This window comes from Myripristis murdjan, chromosome 11 (assembly GCF_902150065.1).
Source record: "Myripristis murdjan chromosome 11, fMyrMur1.1, whole genome shotgun sequence".
In the NCBI taxonomy this organism is placed as follows: Eukaryota; Metazoa; Chordata; class Actinopteri; order Holocentriformes; family Holocentridae; genus Myripristis; species Myripristis murdjan.
The window spans coordinates 12241427-12265483 of NC_043990.1; the positions used below are offsets into that span (position 1 = coordinate 12241427).

The window sequence follows — 24057 nt, forward strand, 5'->3', positions numbered from 1 at the left end:
TAAAAGAAAAAAAAGTTATTTCAGGACAGCCAAGCGAAACTGGCGAAATGTAACAGAAGAGGAGAAATCCATCTAATTTAAAGCAGGCTCTTTGTCAGGATGTAATGGGATGTTCCAGCCCAGTGCCTATGTATTTTCCCCTGTCCGCTCTGTCGCTTTAAGACAGCGATAGCTCTGTGTCTGATTAATTCAATGTACAGCGACGCGTTAGTGGGGAACCTTATTACCAGCCACAGAGAGAGAGAGACCCAGCAGAGAGAAATAACACCGGCTAGAGCCGCGTCGGAACCGGACTGGATAAACAATTACCGGCTTGAAAGAAGCAGAAGTTATTTAGCGTCATAAACCCGTGGATGCTGGGATGAAGACACCAGAGATGGGTTGTATATACTGGGAATAAAAGTCTTGCATCAGCGCGAAAGGAGGATTTCAACGAAGTCAGCGGAGTAAATAAAAAAAAACCCATTTGATTCAAGGAGAAGGAAACCTGACTGCAAGTTATGTCGTCGGAAAAACACGGTGAGGCTTTTATTCATGCAATGCTGCGTATTTTGTGTCACCGCTGTAATTGATAGCCCTAATTGAGCCAATACCCCCCCAACACACACACGCACACACACACGCACGCACTCCCTCTTTCTCTCTCCATCATTTATCCTATTGCGCTGTGCGAACCGCTGCCTTTATTGTCACCACGATTTCAACAGCATGGCCTGTTTAATCTAGAAATACAACCGGTGTCTGGTGATATCTTTGGCCGCTGCTTTTTATCATCATCGTTATTGTTATTTCATCTCCCCTGCCACCCATCCGCGATTTATCTGCAAAGCCCTTTTTTTCTATAGGCTGGCGCACCGCTGTGTGGGAGCACCCTGGCGAAAAATCACTATAATTAACTGTAGGCCACAGTGCATCCGTGCTACTCAATATAGTGAGTTTTATGGCAGCACTAGTGTACTTAATGGTGTTTTTAATTTACTATAATAAGCCATTAGAATTTTTCTTTGTCATAAAAAAAAAACAACTGGGATGTGACATTTCAGATATTCCCTATGTTATTTATAATGTCTTCGAAAATGTATTGTGGGATTATTATCATTATTCTTCATCGCACGCACAGGCCTGCACTCTTTTGACTACACGGAAAAAGAAGTGTGTGTGTGTGTGTGTGTGTGTGTGTGTGTGTGTGTGTGTGTGTGTGTGTGTGTGTGTGTGTGTACGCGCCTGCCGTGGCATGCCTTGACGTGCGCGTGTTTGACAGGCTCAAGTGTACGGCTACGTAATGCTCCTGTGCACAGTAATTTCCCTTGTCCGTATCACGTTTCCTGCCGTGCAGTCTTCACATCTGCGGATGCTGCCAAGGTGTGTGTGTGTGTGTGTGTGTGTGTGTGTGTGTGTGTGTGTGTGTGTGTGTGTGTGTGTGTGTGTGTGGGTATGAGCGCCATGTTACTGAGGGAGCTCCCACACTGGGTGAGCCGGGCGAGCTGCAGCGCTGCAACCAAGCTGGAGCCCGCAAAGTTAACAAGCGGCACAGTGGAGACTGCAGCTTGGGTGTTAATGTGGATGTTTATTCCTATGCAACACCAGCCAGGATTCTTTTGTTTTTGGAAGGGGTGGCTGCAGTAAACAATAACAAAAAAATAACAAGAACAAAAAAACTAGTAATTGTAGATTGTTGCAATGCAAGAATCACAGCAAATGTAAATATACCAAGAATATTATTGTAGTGCCATAAGACAAGGATGCAAACACGGAGGCTGACAGGCTTTCCACTTCTGTCTAATCAAAGGCTTTTTTCACTTGGGGTGCCATGCAGGAACCTGGTGGGTAGAAACTCAGACATATGCCTTGTTATTGTTCCCTAAAAAAAAAACCAATTCAATTAATATGCTAGTCATATGACATTGAAAATAATATGATATACTAATATGGTCTTATTATGAATTAATAGCCTATTTATAGCACTTGTTTAGTTATTCTACCAGCAAATGCACTAGTTGCTGTTTTATCTAAATGCATTTTATGTGTAGAAATATATTGCATTGTCTTTGATGTTACAAACTGTGCCGGATGAATAAAATTTGGTTTAGTTGGTAAAACCTTTTATGATCAGCTTTTGATTCGTGTAATAGCTCCCCGTAAAGGTGATTAATTAATAGTTAGAGTTATTACTGCCTAATATCTAGTAGAACTGGAACTGAAACAAGTATATTTAAAATAAAGACCTGTGGGTAATGTAAAGTTGATATAGGTTCAGGATTCAATTAAAAATGTAAATTTTTCATAAAAGGTTTACTAGTGCAGTGAGTACAAATATTCATGAAATTGTTATTAGTTACTACTTCAGTTAGGAGTACTTGTTAAATTAGAACTAGTCAGCTGTCTATTATAGAGCAACTTACTTTTATAACCGGTGAGAGAAAAAACACTCTAGTGGCTACTTGTGATTCATTTTGGTGCTTTTTTTTTTTTTTCTAGAGAAGTGCTGTTTAAAGCGTTCGGATTGGCCCAGCTTGCATTTAATTTAATTATTTCTATGTAATTTCTTTTTTTTTTCTCTCTCTCTCATGCTCTCTTAATCATTTCCCAGTTGTGTGCCATGCTACTGTATCCATATGACCTTTTGAAGGTGTCCTCTCCCTTGTGCTCGTTGCCTTTCCCCTCTGTCTGTTTCTGGTCCAGCTCTGCTTGTGACAGTGTGAGGGACTTATGTAACGCCTGTCCCGAAGCACAAGTCATCCCTCATCACTCAGCCATGTCTCTCTCTCTCTCTCTCTCTCTCTCTCTCTCTCTCTCTCTCTCTCTCTCTCTCTCTCATGCTCTCTGGCCACCTCCTGCTCCTGATCTCATCTCTTTTTCCTGTAGTTCTCTCCTGTGAAGCCCTCCGTCTTCCTTTCCTCTTCCTCCCCTCTCTTCTCTATCTTCCTCTTTCATTCTCCATCTGCTTTTCTTCCCTCTTCTCTCGCTTTACCCCCCGCCTACCTCGCTTGTCTTTTCTGTCTCTTCTCATCCCTCATTCTCCTCCTGATCATGCACTGCTCAGGTCCTGTCAACACGGATTACTGTTCACTTATTTGCTTCTCTGCTGTGAAAACATGGCACCCTGTCAGTCAGCTGCAGTATTGAGGAAACACTAAGCTTCACCAACAGGAGCAGAAGTGTTCCTGTAAAACAATGAAATGTCCAAAGAGGATGAATGCCTCAGACAGACTCTCTGATGAAGTTCCTCCTAGTGAAAATGTCATATCGGCAGTAAACATTGTTTTTAATGGGGAGAGAGAGCGGGGCCTGCCTCTATTGGGAATGAACATGTCAATCACTGTCATTATTAGCGCATAAGCTGCTGAGGAGCTATCAGGCTTTTTCTGTGTGAAACCTTTTCAGCATCTTCCTGGGGAGCTCAGGTCCATGTAATTGTTTTTCCCTCAAGAGGTGAGATAAAACATTTTTTTTTTTTTTTGTTGGTTTTTTTTCCAGCATGCTGGCATCTGAGCAACAGCGGCAAAGCCTGCAGGTGAAAATACACAGGGAACAGATCTATAGTGTAAAGAATATGTAATATTTATTTTTGTTTCTTTCTTTATTCTATTTTCTTCTGTCTGTATGATATAGCAATATTTTATTGATATTATGATATAAGACTGGGTTCTTCATCTTGGATTTTGGATGTCGTAATATAATCATGTAGCACAAGTGTTCCTTTTCCCTGTTTTAAAGGCTGCTTCACAGTGAATGGATGAAATTTTCCAAACTTAATAAACTGCCTGCTTTGTCATTATCTCCACACTGGTAATGGTTGCTTGTCAAAAATCGTTTGTGTGTAAATGATAAAAAATAGTCATTCCTACAAGACGGTCACAATATTGATATCGAGGTGTTCAGTGAAAGATACTGTGGTATTTGATTTGGTCCAGCCCAACTCCTGTCCCTGCTCTCACTCTCTCATTATTTACCTATCGTGTTTCTCTCTCCCATCGTTTCTTTATTTTCTATCGCCTTCTCTCATATTTCCTCCTTCCCCTTTTCTCACTGCTCTCTCTCTTTCTCTCCGTTCTCATCCCAGCTCTCGATGACTCCGGCCGTCAGACCATGCAACCACCTCCGTACCTCCCTGGGCCTCAAGACCCCAATGTCCCCCAGCACCCCAACATGCCGCCTGCACCTCCAGGCTCCCAGCCAAACTACCCACCTCCGCCTCCGCCTCCAGGCTCAGAGGGCTACCTCCAAGAGACCCAGTTCCACTGTGGCCCGCTGGGACCACCCGGTGCTCCACAGGGCTATACAGTCCAGACCCAGGGCCCGGGAGGCACCATGCCTCATCCCCCTGTAGGGTACCTCCACCCGGGCTACCCCCTCCAGCTGCAGCCCTGCACGGCTTACGTACCCGTCTACCCCATGGCATCGGTGAGTCACAGATGGAGAGAGATGAGGCATGGGGTTTACTGTTCCACACTGCTTTTATTGGGCTTGGCAGGAATATCAGTGCACACGTGGAGGGGGGGCTCTGGGTATGTAGGTTAATTCATGCTGACATTGCCAACGTCATATCGCTCCGAATGTTGGTCCTCCGGCTCATTCTGGGAACTGGTTACGGCTTAAATTAGGACCCAAACAGCAACACAGTTCTGTCGTTCACTGTCAGTCACCAAAGAACTTGCAAGAGGAATTGTGTTATCAGGCCATCAAAGTCTCACCCCAAGGTGTCATGAGTTGAAGTGAGAAGAGAGCTGGAGTTGAGTCTACTGTGTCTAATCTGCTCCACCCTGTCAGTCTCTCTTGGATAAGAATATGATTTTAGTTGAGCCCCTATACTTAGTCGTATAGGGGTGTAGAGGTTATGGGATTAAAGGATAATATATATATGAGGGGAGACATCTGTGCTGCATCTTCCAGAGCTTGCAGATGAGATGTGATTTTCACATTTTGACATATTTCTGGCCACCGCATCCAATATAGCTCACACATGCACAGCCATTTACCATTTGCTCTGATAATAAGTAACATTAACCGCAAGAAAAGGACAAGAAACAAGAGAGTCTGATATTGAAAAAGACCTACATGCCACATAATATAGATGGTGTAAGTCACTTGTCGAAGCCTTGACAGCACCGTGACAGCACATTAATACATGCTGCTGTTGTGAGCTGACAGACTGGTGAGGTCTGTCTTGCACAGAACAGTCTTGCAGCTAATTGAAAAAAAAAATACCCTTGACTCCAAAGAGTGCCTCTTTTGCAAGTCAGCTTCAAACGGACCTTAATTTGGAAAAGCATAAAGCAAGGACACTCTAATATCCCTCCTCAGCTCCTGCAGCTAATATTAATTCTTGCCAGAGGCTATAAGCACAGAGAAAACACTTCTAGAGGCGAGGGCCTATCTGAGCTCCATAGGTGGTTCGTCATAAACCGAGCCAAGGGAAAATTGTCCGGTTGGCTTTGAAGGCGACTCTTCAGGGGTTCTGCTCTGTGATTAACTTCTGTGGTCTCACCTGACTTGCACGGATACCAGACTGATGCAAATTCATCTCACTCAGTTTTTACAAGCTGCTGTCAGAAATACAAAAAAGTCATTATTGGCACTATTGCTAGCACCGTATTGACCCTCTCCTGCACCCCTTTGCCTAACCGGGGTCCATTTCCTACCCCAACACCAATGGCCATGACCTTGTTTTTGCTGCTGTTCATTGTTTGTGTAACCTTGTTCCAATGTGTTTTGATTGGAAAGCATTTAGTAAGCAGCTATGCAACTGCTGAACTCTTTTGTAAAGTGGTAGCTCTTTCTCTCCCCCTCTTTCTCTCTCTCCCTCTCTCAATTCGATATCCATTCAATTCAGCTTTACCGGCATGACGAAATTCACATTTGTGCTGGCAAAGCGTGACAAGGACTTGATATACAAAAAATAAAATAAGTATAAACTACAAAAATAAAAGAATTTCTCTCTCTCCCTCTCTGATCAGGGTCAGCCCTACATGCCAGGCGGAGCGGGCCACCCAGGGATCCCACCCGGCCAGATTCATCCCATGCAGATGCCCCCAAGCATCACCCTCATGGACCGCCGACCCCCCCACGACTACCTGCCCATCGCCGTGCTCACCACCGTCTGCTGCTTCTGGCCCACAGGCATCATCGCCATCATCAAAGCAGTGCAGGTTAATGGCGGCTAACAGTGTCTTTTTCGTCTTTTAACACCCTGTGCAAGAGAGTTAGCAGGGCAGAGCCAGCCTAAGGGCACGATTTTACCCACGATTTCAGAGTGAAAGATGCAAGTGCTATCACACTGATGCAAGTCAAAAGAAGACGGCATCTTTTTAAATAGAATAAAGTGGCTCTTTTTTTGTTTATGTCAGTGGTTGTTTGCCTTATGATGAGCATGGATAAGAGTCATAGTTTTCGAAGCCGATCTGACTTATGTCTTTATTTACTACCGCGTCACTAGCTGGCACGACGACTCATCAGCACACTCACACTTTCAAGGTGACTTGTCTACTTGAGACAGTACAGTCATCTAGCATTATATAGCGAGTTCTGTCACAAAGTGAGTTGCCATTTAGAAAAGGCAAACCTCGTCTCGCAAAATAATCGATCGCAAATTACAATGAATTCGAGTGCTTCCGACTGGAGAGCGAAAAACCGATTTGAATATATGACTCATCATAACTCGAGGTCTGGAAGCCATTTTTTGTGCATATGCAGTGGATACAAAAACTTGATAGATAAGTAGGAAACGCAGGAGAGATGTTGATGCTGAGCTGGTAGACAGAGCCATTGACTCGCTGGTTGCATGTGATTGTAAGGCAGGAGAGTGCAGCCCTGAAGGCGCGTGTTGAAACATCCGATGTGATGGTCATGCTCCTCTTTCTCTCGTTAACAGGAGCGATAATTGAAGCGTGGTTCGCCCTGGGTGTAGATGTGATATGCTGCTCGTTCGGTTTGGGGGCTCTCTGAAATAGACGTAACATGGCCCTGCAGATTATTTTGCCTTGCCGGAGGAACTTTGTCAGTCAAAGCACGAAACTTCCTTCAACTTTAGATGTTATTTCTCTTTATGTGCGAAAAGGAGCGGATAACAGCAGTGAGTCGAGCATCATCTGGCATCTCAAATAGTTTTAAATCACGATTAATAGCTATCAGAGGAAGAAGGAAAGGGAATTGCCAGTGCAGCCGACAGAGAATTTGGGTTCTTACTCAGTGCTTTTTTCTACTAAGTAAGTGAAATATGCCACTGCCCTGTCATTGTATCCAAAGTTGGGTCTCCTGTCTCAGCAGTGTCCTCTATATGGCTCTTGCAAAGGAAACGGCACAGCTTGCTCTTTCATGAGCCTCCACTGGCTCTGCTGCATGAAAAGAGTGAAGCTGAGCACGATGTAGGGAAATGTAAAGAATCGGTCTGGTGGCTACTGTGGCTTATGATCCCTGTTGTTTACTGTTACAGCAGTAGATCATGCTGACCAACAGGCACAGAACAGACCACATTATGTAACTGCACCGTTGTCGGCACAGTGGGAAAGAATGGATTTTTCCTCTGGGCTTGCTTAGCCGGCGTTGACTTGAATTGAGCTGACAAGGCAATGAAGGCATAGACCCACCGGTTCGAGCTTTATCTGCCGTTGTGGCTTGTAAATTTGCGGCGCGGCCTCTTTCTGCAGATTCACAATGCACTGCAGTGAAATTGATCCGTTCATGATGTTTGTTTGTTTCTTTTTTCTTTTTCTTTTTTTTTCTTTTTTTTTTTGCTGTGTAGCACACACTGTTAGGAAGACACTTTCTCTCTCTACATCTCTCTTGCTCCCACTTGAGCATCTTGTTCTTGTTATATAACCTAATCTAATTTTCTCTTCCCTTCTCTTGTCTCTCTCTTTCTCTCTCTCTCTTTCTCGCCCACCCACTTACTCCTCCCTTCCCCAAATCTTAGGTGCGCACGGCGATAGCCAGAGGAGACATGGTGACGGCGGAGATAGCGTCCCGCGAGGCCCGCAACTTCTCCTTCATCAGCCTGGCCGTCGGCATCGCCTCCATTGTGCTGTGCACCATCCTCACCGTGGTCGTGATCATCGCCTCGCAGCACCATGACGACGACTGGGAGCCGTAACCACGCGTAAAGTCAGACCAGACACAGGGGGAATCATGGAATATATTAGCTAGCTAACTACTCTCAACCGGGTGGAGACATAGGAGCACTGAAAATGCACTCACTGCTACACTAAGGGTCTGACCGCCAGGCCCCCGTGTACAGTCAAACACACAGCCCCGACCTAACCTACTGGCATCAAACACTCACCGACGACCAAAAAACAACCAATCACAGCCGACCTTCAGAATGCCAAATACAAGTAGTGTTGGTATTACAACAACTGTTTATTATTTCCATTCAGATACAAGCTTAGCAGGGGAGGCAAGGCTCCCAGCATTAACAATTAACTCCGACACTGATTAATTCATGAGCCCTTTGCAAATGTAGTTAGAGCAGAGACTAAATCTAAATGGAGCTGAAATTAGAGGCACCACGCTCAAAAAAGGTATTATTTATTTATTTTTTATATTTATGATAGTGACTTACGCACATATTAGTCAGACAAGTAAAAGTATTTCTGTGTATTTCTCTATCAAAATAACGTGCTATGTCGAAACAGTGTTTTCCTATTGATTAAATGGAATAGGGTTATTACTGATACACTTACGTAACAGACTGCCAAACTGATGTAGAGTACAGTAGTGTTAGAGCGGGTGATCAATATGTATTCAACAACCAAATGGAGAGTGGACTGACAAAGTGACTGTCTAACCAAACATGGAGTATTTATTTGAGATTGGTCGGAACTGTTTCTACGTTATATTGTATTGACATTTTAGTTAAGATAAAATAGCACTGGCTGTCATACTTTATGTATTATACTTTTGGGTTTATTTATTTAAGATATTTATTAATTTATTGGGTATCTACCACTGCACAGTCCTTGTCTTACATTATTTACAGTGTATCACTAGCTTGCAGCTACCTGACACTTTGAAATTGGCTTAAATTTGATATCTTATTGGATGATATATTGCACTTTCTAGTAACAAAATGGCACAGCAGCTTACATTTATAGTCCTTAGTGCATGATGAATATCAGTTTGTTTTGAAGCTGATGGGCTTTAGTGCTAAAATAGCTTGTCTCCCAGAAGTGGCTGGAATAACAGTATTTCCTAAAAATTTCATATTTCTAGAAACGTGGTATTTTTAAAAAAAAGATTTTGTCGGTGTAAGTGAAATGAGCTACTTGTCGTAGCCAGAAAAACGAGACCGTTTAGAATTATTATTATTATTAGCGCTATATTTGAATTTAGAATTTGAATAGGTTTGCAGGTAACGTTTTCACAAGTACTTTAGGATTTTACTGGCCTATTTTGTGTTGCACATTTCACACTATTTAATCTCTCACACTGTATATGAAAATAACTACTTTGAAAGGATTTGGTGCAATGTTGGTGCCTGCTTAGATGGGACCTGCTTGTGACTTGAGCCCGCCATCCTCACCTTCCATTTGTCTTAAATACTGATGCTAGTTGTGAGGCTGCGAGCTTATTTCACTAATTTTCTCCAAGGAATTAGAGCCCCCCCCTCCTATATATGGCTTTTCTAATGTAGCGCAGCACTGAGTGGCAGGTACACTGCTGTTTGCAAGAGCCAAAAATGGCTGTAATGTAACACTATCAACCAATTGAGCAGGAATTACAGTGGAACTGAAAATGAATGTTTTCCAGTAAGAGAGACACAGAGAGAGAGAGCGAGAGGGAGGGGAAAAAAACAATGCCTGTACCATATTGTAGCACTTTCCTCTGTTTGAATTCTTTCTTCTCTGAACCCCTTATATCTTTTTTTGTTGTTGTTTATTTTTCATCCTCTTGACACTTTTTCTTTCAGGTTATTGGACCTAAACAATGACATATCTCTTCTGCTTCTTCCTTTCCTGTTTATTCCTATAATTTAAAAAAGACCTATAGAGAGATATTATAATTTCTTTATTATTGTTATTATTATTATTATTATTATTATTATTATTGTTATTATTATTATTCTACCAAGTGGCAATTACTTTGCATTTGATTATCACTGATGTCTAATAAGTGCATTTGACAGATTTTGTCTTTATTTTGATAGCTAATCTTGATGTGTTGGAGAGAGTGAATTAAGCACAGTTACCCTCCGTGCTGTTTCTCACCTTTGTACAAAAAAAAAAAAAGGAAGTTATTCAGGAAGTGGGTGTGCGTATTACTCAGTAAAGTCACTCCTAGCATATCTAGTTTAGACAGCGCTAGGCTGAATCTCGTGCTTTATTGCCAAATAGTTATTTTGTTTTTGTTATTTTTTTTTCCTGTGGTGTACGACACACGATATTGGCTGAGCGACATGAACTGTAGCTGTTCACTATACAGTTGGGAGATTCTGTACCTCGTTTATTTGTTTATTTATTCATTTATTTATTTTGTTGAGCTTTGTAAATGCAACGGGTTGCTTGTTTCAAAGAGGCGGCTGACAAATTACCTGTGTACATGTGCTTCTCTTGGGGTTTGTTATTATGTTTATGGATGTGTTGCACATGCATTGGTTGCTTCTGACTTCAGTTTGAATAATGAATAAAGAATAATTTTTGGTTGTGAACGACCCGCTGGTGTAGTCTGGAGGCCACGTCTCTCTCTCTCTCCCTCTCTCTCTCTCTCTCTCTCTTTCTCTCTCTCTCACTCTCTCTCCCTGGCCTTTCCTCTCCCCTCGTCTCTGAGGTGCTATTTATAGTTGCCCCGGTTTTCTCTCTCCCTGTCTCTCTCTTTCTCTCCCCGTCAGAGCAGGAGCTGTCTCTCACTATCTGGTGTTTAATCACATAAGAACATGCGTTTAATATAACCCCTGTACCTGATCATTATTTTTTTTTTTTTCTCATTAGGGTGAGGGTTGATTTCTTGCATCATCTCCAGTGCATCCGTGTCTTGTACAGCTGAATTTCCCCCACAAAATACTGTCCATGTGGCATACAAACCCACATTTTAATCCACAAAAACACAGCTAATTCTGCCCTGTTTCAGCATTGTAAATTGGACCTCAGTGGTTAATCAATTTCCTTTTTGCTTGAGTGTTTTTGTTCTTTGCATTAGGCAATTTCTGATTAAAGGTAACCTGTGTAGATGCAAACAGCCAGGCGATGAAGGAAAAACAGGTTGGAGGGAGAAAATAAGGATGGGAGCCAAGCCAGAATGTGTGTGCAGGATCACAGATGGTCATTTAGCCTCCCGAGGAGAGCCACCGTCTCCGAGATCGTTTAACTTGGATTCACACCGTACGGATCTCTCCTCCATCACGCGCTCCCCCAGCTTCCCCTGGGCCGACCACGCTGTGTGTGTTTGTGTCATCATCATGCATCATCACGCGGCGTTCAGCCATACTTACACCGGGCTGTCGTCTCGGCCGCAGCATCAGGCCGGACTGGTGATCACTGGTAATACTGAAGAATACAGGAAAATGAAAAAAAAAAAAAATCTGCCTCCTGCTGCCAACAAACAAACATGAGCGCTCTGTTATGGATTGATGCCAACTCCTGTCACACACATGCATAAGCAAACACACCTGCACACGTAAAAGCTTAGGCACACACACACACACACACACATGCAATTCCTCTATGCTGCTGCTGACATTTGAGATGAGGTAGCCAGAAAACCAAAGGCAGTGATTCATGTTAACCCCCTTTCAGCATCATTACACATCTGCGTCAATGGCTCTCTCTCTCTCTCTCTCTCTCTCTCACTTCCTTTCTCTACAATTTCCTTGTCACCCCAAAATCCTATGAGTCAACCATCAATGCCACCATAAGGACACATATTGTAGAAATACAACTGCAAAGGACGAATCACAAGAATATACTCTATTTATTATTCATACAAAATACTTTAAACAGCAGTGACTTGGGCCACGATTGTGATATGTACAACAATACTAATATTATATGGTTTTACAGCAATTGAGGTGAGCCTGTGTTCTCGGTGTGAGAGTGTTGGCTGTGCAGAAACTGGGAGAAAATAATGGGTTATGATCCAGGAGGCAGAAACGTGAAGATGGTGTGAAAACGGGGCAGCAGTAGCCTGAAGGTTGGAGAAACAGACTTGAGAGTCTTCACCCAGGTGACATGGCTCCCTCCCTCATCAGTTCTGTATGAATGAAACAGGATCGAGAGCATGGACACCAGGAAAACCCTTTTCCTGGATTTAAAAAAATAAAATAAAAATAATAATAGTCCCAGTCCCCCAGTTTCATGTACAGAGCTCCCAGCGTCTATCGTAGGATTTTGGTTTTGATGTACTGGCAGAGACAGAGGGAGGCAGTGGTGCAGTGATTCCTCCGGGGCTGAAAGTGGTGGGGTGATGGGCCTGACAGCCTCTCAGATACCAGCAGCTTCACATAGACCGAACTGTAGGTCATCAGAAGCTGGTGGGCTTTGGCCTGCAGAAAAACAGTCAAACACGTTCATGCTTTCCTTCAGAAAGCTGTTCTTGCACCAGGATCAATACTGGGATTCAGCACTGATGTTGATCCTGGGCTAAAATTGAGTGACATGAAGATTTTATCCAAGACTAATATCTGATACCACAAGCTCTGATTAATGTCAAAATAAAGCAAGTTGTCTTGATTTCTGCATTTTTGGCATACAGAAGTATTTCTCAAATGGTGGAGCAGAGACTTTAAATAGCTTTTGAGTCACTGGACAAAACTGGACAGGAAGTTATTTTGTCCAGTGACTGCAGACTATTGGTCTAAACCTGAAATATTCTGTATTGTACACAGAGTGCAGTTTTGAAGTATCTGTATCAGCATTGAAAAATTAGAATTGGTGCATCCTCTGTGATTGCTTATTTATTAATTGCATAATGTATGATCTTAGTGATGGAAGGTTTTTGTTTGTTTTAACGAGTTCTTCATTTAAATGTAGGAACTGGTTAAATCCTACCCAGCTTTGCTCTGCCGTTGAGTAGGCGGCCCTGTCTTAGAGTGCCACTAACAACATAAACTCCTAATGTCTGGGTTTCAGAGGAGAATTTTGTGTCCCGAGATGGCCTAAATGCTTTTTCAGATACTTTTTTTTGCCCTGCCAGGAATAAAATTCATTAGCATCGGCATAAAATATCAGCTACTGGCGACTTAGCCTGCAAATATCAGCATACCGTATTTCACCAATTAATCGCCCGGGCGTTTAATATGCAAAATCGACTTGGACCCCGGGCGTTTAAAAGAACCAGGCGGCTATTCGCTGCAGGCCTTTATTTATTTTTGCACCAGGTCATTATCGTGATGACAGCTACTGTCCAACATATTTTCAGTCTGTCGATTTAATATTACGGTACACCCTTTTGTTCTAACGTTAGCTAGCGCTCTTATTTTGACAGAAAACAGAAGCGCCGCACTGTTATTGTGCGGCTAACTGTTTACTTCTGCAAAAATAAGGTGAGTAGCCTTATTTTAGGTTACCTCATTATGATGTAAATAATCGCCCCGGCGGTTATTCGGGTGGGCGTTTAATACGCAAAATGCGTGCAGACCCCAGGCGTTTATAAGAACCCGGCGGCTATTTGCGGCCGGGCGATTAATTGGTGAAATACGGTAGTCCTTAAAAGAAATATGCATACAACAAAAAAGGATCGTCAGCTCACGGGAAAATCTCTGATCCTCATTTTTGTTGTAGCAGTGTGCAGGTTTCCTTTCATTTATAAGGCTGTGGCTCATAGGTGTCCTACCTGGACAGGTAAAGCCTTGTCAGGGATGAGGCTGTAGTTAGTGGTGATTATAGAGTCCTCCCGCTGGCTGGATGAGGTACTGCGCCTCGCCTCCTCATTACCCAGCAGGAGAGTCGTCTCTTCACTGGAGCCGCCCTCGACCTCTGACCCCCCATCCTCCGGGTCAGCAGGCGTCACCTCGGTCACAAGGATGAGATGGGACATCCTCTTCTTCAGTTTCTTCTCCTACAGTAATAAGAACAAAGCAATTCAACTCCCTCCAGGTGATCTGCGTGAGGAGATGCGTCAAAACATAGTATCACTCTTCAAAGAGTAAGTCAGGCCAACCTCTGATGTGCAGTTTCTATTAAATCCACTCCGGGAAAAATTACAACTCCTTTCAACAGTGCAACGAATTATGTTTCTATTGATTTCAAGGGGTCACTAACAGGGCACGCAAAAATCAATACAGCAGCAGAGCAAACAAAGTGACAGATGTACTCGACTCACTCACCTGAGTCTCATTTGCCACAAAGTTTGCCTCCTCTAGAGTTTCAGTCAGTGTCCTCAAACAGCGGGTCATGTCCCAGTATACACAATAAAGCTACCAGAGAGAAAGAGAGAGAGACAAATACAACACATCTAGATGTATTAGTAGCCTGATAAGGGCTTTACTTTTTCTGTTCATTACTAATGTATTTATATAAATGTTTCTGTATATTGTCCTGCCTCCTGTTTCCTTAATGAAGAGAAAAAATACCCATGATTTTTATTTTTATTCTGTTTTTTCTATAACATCTTTTAGACACTACTTCACCTGTTCCATTACTTTATACTGCTATTTTTTTCTATCCAAATTTTACACTTTTTGTGTTATGTTGACCTACGTGAGCAATCCCCTTAGCACCGATTACTTCTATGTGTAGGCTTATTTTGCCACTAAAAGTAATTAGTATGATTTTGAAGCATATTTTCCTATATTATTTCACATTAAAGTCTGTACTTACAATATAATTAACAACACTGCGGACCTAAACGTTCCCATCTCTACATGTCAAGCAGGCGCAGTGTTTGTTTCCCGCAGTATTTGCTCTTTATTCAGTTTATTTTGTTCAGAATTACCTTTATGTGTCCAGTGCAGTTCTGCACCCAGTCGGCCACACCGATCAGCAGCTTGTGTTTCACCATCCTCTCATTAACCTGGATCAGCCGAACATCCAAGTTTATGTTGATCTGAATAAACACAGACCCAGTTTGAAAAGGCAAGCCCTTATTTGATCAGAGGATTTCACCTATTATAGGCTACTACAGGCTTTTATCAGCAACCACAAAAGGGGATTTGAGAGCCGACTCCCTGAGAAATTCCAAGTGCTGGTTCAGGATTCAACACCATTACGCAGAGGGCCGTTTTGCATTGATTTCACATGGAAGGTCAAAATCCAAAGTCCCCTATTTCACTTGACAAACCAGTTAAATTTCACCTAGTTGGGATGAAACATCTTTTTTTTTTCTGCCAGCAAATGTCACAGAGCCCCTTACCTCCTTGTTACTGTGGTGGAGGATGAAGATGATGGCGGTGGTGATGAAGATGGAGACCAGGCTGACAGACAGACAGAGGACCCAGTAGTCGGTGATGGTCATGTAGATGTGGAGGGTGGAGAACACGGCACACCACAGCACCACATACAGCACCTGCAGGCACAGAGACGGAGTATGAATATGTAACAGACGTTTTGATAAAAACATAAGTGGTTTGCTCAGGTGCTCTGTGCTAAGTCACTGAATGTGGCAAGCCTTACCTCAAAAGTAGGAAAGTTAAAACTCGTAGCAGCTCTAAAGCTTGCAAATACTCTCTCATAAGCTTTGGCCAGGTTTGTGTAGAAGATCAGCATTCATTCAAACAAAATGTGATACAAAAATTTGTTTTGAAATGTCAAGGATTGCATTCCTTGTTTTCATAAGGAGCTACACTTGTGGGTAATGTGAGATTGTGTGTTACTAAAACTGCTCACATGAAATAGTTCCAAAAATAAACCTGTCTATCAGCTATATTGAGGTAAAGCTGGTATTATATTGATATTACTGGCATTAAATTGCTGCCAAATGACCCCTGGCAATGCGAGAGCTGTCATTTGTAGGTCCCTTTCCACCACGGATCTATAAAAACCACCTTATTGTTGTTGCCAACTCTCACTTTCCAATTTTTTTTTTTTTTTTTTTTTTTTGCCACACTGTCACCAGGCCCCTCCTCAGCTCCTGAGTCACCCTCTCCTCTCCGTACCTCTCCTCTCCACCTCACTAAAAATACCTCTACATGTAGATCCTGGTTGCAATTAGTTTAGCAACAGCTGAAGTGCTGAGTCAAGTTCATAACAAAAGACCAGCTACAGAGAAAATGACCACATCTAAATATTTGCCACCAACAAAGCCAGGGGTCAAAAACCCAGGTCAGCACTGGATAGGCTTTTAAAAAAATTCAACGAGATCTGAAAAAAAGAGTGAAAACTGATGCTGGTGTCGCCTTGTTCCCTCTAAATGAGTAACCTGACCCACTATATATCCTCGCACACTGTGAGTGGCTTGATTTCCAAACTGTGTTGAGATCACTGCTGCTCTCTGGTGGCCTGGAATCAATTAACGCCGCATTAATTATTTTGTATCTTTGAAATGTATGAGTCTGCGGGCTAAATCAATGGAAGTCGACCAACGTTTTATTACTAAAAAGTCAGTGTTCTTACTGTGGGCAATGCTAGTTGCCTACAAGCACAACGTTTTACGCCAAAGACGCTCAAGAAAACATGAAGAGCTGGCGCTGGAACGAGTGATCCACCAGGCACACATGGATGATTTTGGTGGATTTATTCTTATCACATAACAGATACATTTACTGATGGGACAATCTCCCAATGTAACCATGGAGTAATTCTTTAAACTATGGCTCCCATCTGCAGCCCCTTTCCTGCGGCTATTATACAACCTCCAACACACACACACACACACACAGACCTTCTGTAATTTAGCAGAGGGAAATGAAAAATGGGCGGTGGGAGAGCTAAAGCTATAGAGGGATGGCGAGGTAGAAAATGATATAATGGTAAACTGAATTATTCAGGGTTAGATCGGATTAGAGACAGAGGCAGAGAGTGGGACGAGCGTACCGGTGCCATTATAAAATGGAAGAGGGCAGAGTTGAAGACCATGTATCTGCGGACAGAGGGAACATCCAGAGCTGTCTTCAGAGGGGCTTCGAAGTCCCTGACTGGAATCTAATGATGATACGATAAGACAAGAGAAAACATATTTAACAAGAAGGTTATTACAGTGTGTGTAGGGTGTGTGTGTAGTTTATGCCATTCAGAGTTTAGGTTTGTGATGTTAAATCTTTGCAATATTTGTTCATAATGTCTAATGTAAGGTTGCTTTGTGACTTAAAGCAAATGTTTGGTGTGTGTCAGGGTGTGTGTGTGTGTGTGTGTGTGTGTGTGTGTGTGTGTGTGTGCTGACCTGGAAGCCCTCCTTCTCCAGTGCAGCACGGCACACGGACAGGTCAAAGCTGGGATTTAGTGTGGAATGGCAAGGCACAGAAAACACACTCTGACCTGAGGAAGAGCAATGAATATCCACTTTGTTAATTCAGTTCACACAAATTTTAGGCATTATCTATATCCCACAGTGTAAAAATAATTAGTATAGGTGAAAATGCTGTATTTAAAGTCCTACCTAAGTAAAAGTACAAAAGTATTAGCATCAAAATATACTTTAAGTAGCATAAGTAACAGTATTCATTATGCAGAATGGGCCATTTCAGAATCATATATATCATATTATTGGACTATAATTATTGATGCACATTAATGTTGCAGCTGGTAAAGGTGGAGCTCATTTTAATTACTTTATACACTGCCGGGTAGCTTAACTTATAAAAATATATCATGATCTATTAGTTGATGTAAAATGCCATTAATATTCTAAATTCACGTGGTAACCAGTAACTGAAGCTGTCAAATAAATGATGTTGAGCAGAAGTACATTATTTCCCTCGGAGGATAAAGTTGCATAAAATAGAAATACTCAAGTAACATACTTCAAAATTGTACTTAGGCACAGTATTTGAACCACTCAATAGAGGTGACATATTTCTGGATTTTGACACCTGCCCAACAACAAAATTGCTGCAAAGAATCATGAGAGAGGATAAAAGATCGTAACTGCTGTCAGCACAGTGAATACTATGATACTGTAAGATTTATGTATTACTTTTAATTTATATATATACTGATGACTTTGTTTGTATCTCTATCTGGTGATTTACTGTACATATTAGCATGTAATCTACATACTTTTCTGATACTTTGTGTATATATATTGTGCTGCAATGATTTGGCAACACAAATACTATATTGTGATGCAAATAAAAGAAGGGGAGATACCTTCTTTATAAGTTTGATTCATACAAATATTAGTCATTATTAGACAAGAGAAAGGATTAGAGTCAGTCAGAGAGCGAGAGAGAGACTTAACCAGTATTTGCTTTGTGTAAGTCGCTCTGGACAGGAGCTTCAGCTGAACGCCTAAAACGAAAATGATTGAGAGTCTGGCGGATGCAGAGTTGTCTGGAAAAGTATTACAGGGTGTTGGACAGAAAGTGACAAAGCAGAGTGAGGCATGAAAGAGGGATAAGAAGCAAGACTGGCTGGCAGCACGGAGAGCGACTGTGCTGCCAACCACAGCAGACATGAAACCGAAAACAAGGAAGAAAGACAAGAGCAGGGAACTGAGAGAAGCCTCTCATCCAGCTCTGTCCGTGGCTGCTGTGTTTTACTGGCAACGATAACAACACATGAGCATGAAATGATAATGTACAGGAGCACTGATACAGATCCACTGTAGATCCTTCAAGAGGTGCAGTGTGCTGATCCTTTCTCCTTGCTAAGATTTCCCGTGACATAACATCAAATATATGAAAGTTTTGAAAGAAGCTCTACAGGCAAATCTTTGGTTTACTGGCCGAAAGAGAGAGAAGTGATCCCTACGGCGTGTTTAAATATGAGTGGGACTGTGAGTGTGACTTGTGGAGACAGTTATGCTTCACCATTTGAAATGGACTGTTTCCAGACATGAGTCAAAATTAGCTGAAGGTGAAGATAAGACCAGTGGGTCCATCATTACAAATTCTCGTTGCACGGCCAAGCTTTCTTCAAAGCAACAGAGATTTGTTTGAAATTCTCCTCAAGATCGAGAAGATTTCCAAAGATACAAAATATGCTGTGGTGAATCACAATGAAATGTGTATAATATGATGCGCAACGTATCAATTTTTTCCATCGGGTGAAATGGTGCAGCTGTAAAAATGCCATATTTCCTTCATGCCTCTGTGAAGCCTCTTTGAACGAGCAGGTATTGAAACTATAAATGACACTGCTGGAAAAAATGTTTTACTAATTTGGTAGCAGAAACTTTGGGAAATTTAAGGGGGAAATCCGAGTTGACAGACTTACATTTGTGGGAAGTGTACATGTTGGAGTGATTTGACACAGAACCATTACTCTGTGTTAGTACTGTTCAAGGTCTGTAGTTTGGTTAGAGCAGTCTATTGATTTCCTGACATACTGGGTTCATATTGGCCTTATATTTAGTGTAATGGCAGATACTGGGTCAGTCATGTAGATCACTGCTGATGTGAGTAAATTTCATGCCTTATCTCAGCCACATAAAAACATTTCTATCTTTCTATTTACAGGCAGTAGGTACAATTTCTTCACTGATTAGATATGGAGGATGCCTTTTAGTATTTTAGCATGTCACAATGGACTAAATGCTGTTTCAGAGGCTTTTGCTCCCAGACAGGCATAAAGTTATACACTGATTTCATGTATTTTTACAATGAAAATGGGGAAAATATAAAGGCATTGAACACTGGCATCAGCCTCGTTTTGGTCAAATCCACCATAAATGATATTTCCCCTACTTTACAGAGCTGCCTTGAAACTTGAACTGGACCATATCTGTATAAATAAAGGTTAAATGATTCATAGTGTCTTCCTGTGAGAGGCTTAACCTTTTAATACATGAGTTTACTTTAAAAAGACTTTATGATATTACACTTATAGTGCAGCAGCGCTGTTACCATTGGACCATTTGGAGCTGTCGCTGGCCTGCGGCTGGGGTTTGGCTTGACCGGGTGGAACATCGACTTCACTCTCCTCCATCATGTCACACAGTCCGTTCCTGTCCTCCATCATGTCACGCAGTCCGTTCTTGTCCTCCGTCATGTCAGAGGTAACCAGACCCTGAGGGAGAAGAAGAGCATCAGATTAGATGAGATCAGTCACAGTAAATTCATTCAGGAAGGATTTTCTTCTTGGTGGCACTAGAGCAGAGACAAATGATGTGTGTTGTGAGGCCGTCGATGTACTGATGTGACACAGCACAGGAACAACACAACTTCACACACACACACAGCCAGGGGCGCCATATATGGGGGAAAAGTTAGGACAATTCCAAGGGCCCTTGCCTGACAGGGGCCCCAAAAATAGGTAAAAACTAATATAAAATTATTAAACCATCATCGAGTAAATATATATATATATTTTTTTTTTTCATGGGGCCCAAAATTCCTGCCGGCGCCCCTGCACACTGCTGCTGTCTCCCTAAAACCTGAGCCTGAACCTTTTCCGAAATGTCATTAGGTCTCTGTGAGCCCTAATGTTTTGAAACCTATCAACACTTAAACACACATGGAAACTTTAAACCCAAGTATGAAAAATAAATCAATATTTTTTTGATTATAGAAGTCATGCATAATTACATATTTACATTACAAACAGCAGCCTCACAGAAGAGGTGAATGTCTGTGCTATGAACAAGTCATGTTGATAACATAGTGAATGTGACACTTGCAGTGAAAAACAAGTTTAAGTTGCATCATGCAAACAGATGCATATCTGTGGGTTAAGAAGCAATGCAGGATGTTACAATGCAGGGTGATAAGTGCCTGGTTACATACAACACATACTATCTTGTTTTACCATGCAGATGTCCTCATTTTGAAAATGCATGAATAAGACTTTAAGTCATGCATAGATATTGAAGCTTTAGAAACATGTGTAAAAGCTACATAGATTCCAACTGTAAAAAAAAAAAAGAAAGAAATTCAGTTTGCTTTTGTATTTAGGATGTTTATTATGTAGCCTGTTATACAGCATAACAGAAACAAAAAGTGTATTCCACCTCATAGCCTAGAATGTGCTGATTCAACTGATGTGCATGACTTGTATAGAAATGGGTTCAAGTCAGTGAAAATGTGAAGGAAGCAAAAAGTGGCCCAAAATTGCTTCGCTTTTGAAGGGTTAATAGTGCGTAGATATTAAATGCTGGCTCAGTAAAGCAGTACGGTTCAAAGAGCATGCAAAATGAAACAGGTTCAATAAAGGTGTTGCAAGTAGTAAAGAGAGCCGGAAAGTTTAGACAGAGCACACCACATCAAATGGCAGCAATCCCCTTTCCACAGCAGATACCCCTGCAGATAAGCCGTGGCCTTTTATCTATGACAAACACAGTGGCTGCTCCGGCTTTCATTTATGGTGCAGTGGCTCAAGAGATGGCTGCTGAAACGTCCTGGGTTTCAAAAGCAGCTGGAAACCAGATCACTTCTCCTTTCAGAGCTGATGGGATCGCTGCAACGCTCCGGTCACGCTGTTATCTGCCCACTGAGGCAATTCAAATAGGTTCCTTAATGTCACATTGTATAGATTAACTCGGGAGGATGAGGAGCAAGATAAGGTGTTAAACGGTCATTTCTTTTCCTTATAGATTTACTTAATGACAATTACCTTGTACTGACATGCATATAATGTCACTTCACATGAGCCGCCACACATGTCAGTATAATTACCACCATTTCAGTGAATAGCAGATCCACATTCTTTTGAGGGCCCCTTGGTAACCTTACAGGCAGCTAACTGAGGCGGTCTCTGTGTAAAGAGGATAAGGAGTATCTTTGGACGTGAGAAAGATATACTGCACCTCGACAGGGACCCTCCTGAGCACAGCACCGCAGCACACTTCCTCTGCTGCTTTAAACAAGCATAAAAACCAACTAAGGAAAGACCGCATGTAGACAGAGGCAGAGCACTCAAGGTTTTCTTTTGCTCTCTTGCTCTCTCATCTGTCTGCCTGTGATGGAGGCACATATTAGCGCAGAGGTGTGAAAATTCAATTTGCAGCCATGATGTCAGCTTGTTTCCTTCACTGCCTGCTAACCCTCTTTCTCTGTTCTCTATGTGCTATGTCTTTTTTGCTTTCTCTTTATCTCTCAGTGAGCCCTGATCTACTCTGTAGTTCTCAGTCCGACTCTGCAGCACTTGGTCGGTGCCAGTTTGCACTGTACCTGTTCAAGATCTGAAAAAATATATAGTGTTCACACATGTGCAAGTGTTACTATTCGCTCATCAATGAATCTTAAGACAAGACTTGCGACACTGGGCTCATATCTTCAAATCACATTTGCTTTTGGCTGCATTTATGTCCTTTGCTGCTCTGTGAAGAAAACCTGCTTTGTGAATAAATTTAACTCGAAGGCTGTTAATTTCTAGAAAGCTGTGTCTGTTTCCGGTGTTGATTTTAAAAGGGAACTCACCAACATTTCGCAACATCTTTACATCCGAAACTTAAACTGAGGCTTACTTGTTGAGAGGGAAAACAGCGTCTTCATGCTGCCCCAGATGTGTTCGCAGTGAAAAGTTCCCACTAGAGACAAAACTATCAGAAGTTTACAAAAGACATCAGGGCCAGGGTGGTAAATGTTAACTCAACTTTTAGTATTTTTGTGCCCAACATTTTTCAGTGTACGTGCCTTCATCAAGAATAGGCATGGAGTAAAAATGCCATGATGGAGCAGGAAATATCCAACTTTTACACAGTCCTACCTGCACTTCAGATGGAAGTCCATCAAATCCCCATTCACTCTGAGCACCGCTGTGACAATTTCATTTACTTCTCGGTTGTTTGTAACCTTCCCTGTTCTCCATGATTCCCACACATAGTGTCCTTTAAAGCCTACAGCGCACGCAGTCTCTCGTGTGCTTCTCTGTTCACTCTCTAACCTTTCACACCAAAGTTTCTCCCATCCCTCCCTCCCTCTCTCTCTCTCTCTCTCTCTCTCTCTCTCTCTCTCTCTCTCTCTCTCTCTCTCTCTCTGCGTGTGACTCAGATCAGCTCTGCCTCATGACTGTTGGAATGTGGCCTGTGGTTTCCAACCCAGCGGACACAACACCCGAGTGTGAAGGGTGATAGGTCACCTAAGTAATGATATTATCGACATGCAGAGCCGTACTGCGAACGAGCATTGAGCCTTTGTATTGAGAGAGGGGATTTCTCAAATAGTCGGCGGAGTCCTCACAAAAATGCAGCAGTGTGTTCATGGTAAGAGCAAATCTGGCCTCGTAGAATGACAGTGTTCAATGGCGTAAGAGATATATGACCGGCTTTGTGTACACAGACAGAGACACCAAACTCTGCTGTTGTTTTTTATTTTTTTGGTATTGTGGTGTTATGGGCTGGAGTTTTTACTGGAACTGTCGCACATTAACTTGCGTCATTCAAGGACACACACACACACACACACACACACAAACTGTACACAGACAGACCACAACATCTGCCAATACTGACACATGAAAATAAAGATAAGCAGAAACACATCAAATCAAACTAGTCAGTTTAACATCATTTTAAATTATGATAAACGTATTTTTTTTTCAATTACTGCATTGTTTATGTCATTCTTTTAGGTTGCACACTATTTTTCACCCACAAATTACTTTTAATCTGTTGAAATATTGACATTTTCTTACTGATTGGTGTCACATTTTATATCACTGACATTCAACTTTAGAAAGGTGTCTGAGTGTAACTTTACTTTCTCTTAATGTTTTTTTCCAGCTCTTCGTTTGCACATCTGATCCAGTTAAAGGCCACACACTTTCATGCATGCCCTCCTCAGGTAGTTCTGTTTCAACCAATCAGCACTAAGTCCTTCATTGGACCAGGTGTGCAAGAGCAGAAACGTGCAGGACGGGTGGTTCTGCAGGGCTCGGTGGCTGCTGGTGTGCCGTGTGCTGCAACGTCTGCCCCCATGTGGGTGAAACTGGCAAGTGCAGCCACTCGGTGCTCTCAGGAGGAATTGCATATGTGAAAATGAATTGCACAAAGTAATAGGCCTTGAATAGTCCTTGCTTATTGTATCATATTTCTTACCTGTTGCATTATATTATTATTGATTGTACATTATATATTTATACATCAGAGTGTTTGCAA

General features: G+C 42.1%; 2 protein-coding genes across 3 annotated transcripts; one reads left to right on the top strand and one right to left on the bottom strand.

The window, feature by feature from the left end:
* The first annotated feature begins 186 nt into the window (after nt 1-186).
* On the top strand, nt 187-10645 carry prrt1 (proline-rich transmembrane protein 1). The gene is made up of 4 exons (XM_030064339.1): nt 187-519; nt 4064-4404; nt 5958-6149; nt 7913-10645. Exons 1-4 carry the CDS (start codon nt 501-503, stop codon nt 8087-8089), a joined length of 729 nt encoding a protein of 242 aa, XP_029920199.1. The 5' UTR covers nt 187-500; the 3' UTR covers nt 8090-10645.
* Nucleotides 10646-11942: 1297 nt separating this feature from the next.
* On the bottom strand, nt 11943-22819 carry tmem268 (transmembrane protein 268). 2 transcript variants are annotated; one of them, XM_030063845.1, is made up of 9 exons: nt 22668-22819; nt 19868-20030; nt 17245-17339; nt 16899-17006; nt 15280-15432; nt 14863-14973; nt 14255-14344; nt 13762-13983; nt 11943-12472 (listed from the first exon to the last, which is right to left on the bottom strand). In XM_030063845.1, the coding sequence occupies exons 2-9, from the start codon at nt 20010-20012 to the stop codon at nt 12305-12307; spliced, it is 1092 nt and encodes a 363-aa protein (XP_029919705.1). In that variant the 5' UTR covers nt 20013-20030; nt 22668-22819; the 3' UTR covers nt 11943-12304. The 2 variants fall into 2 exon arrangements, with proteins under 2 accessions (XP_029919705.1, XP_029919704.1); XM_030063844.1 differs by having other exon boundaries at nt 13762-13986.
* Nucleotides 22820-24057: the final 1238 nt, after the last annotated feature.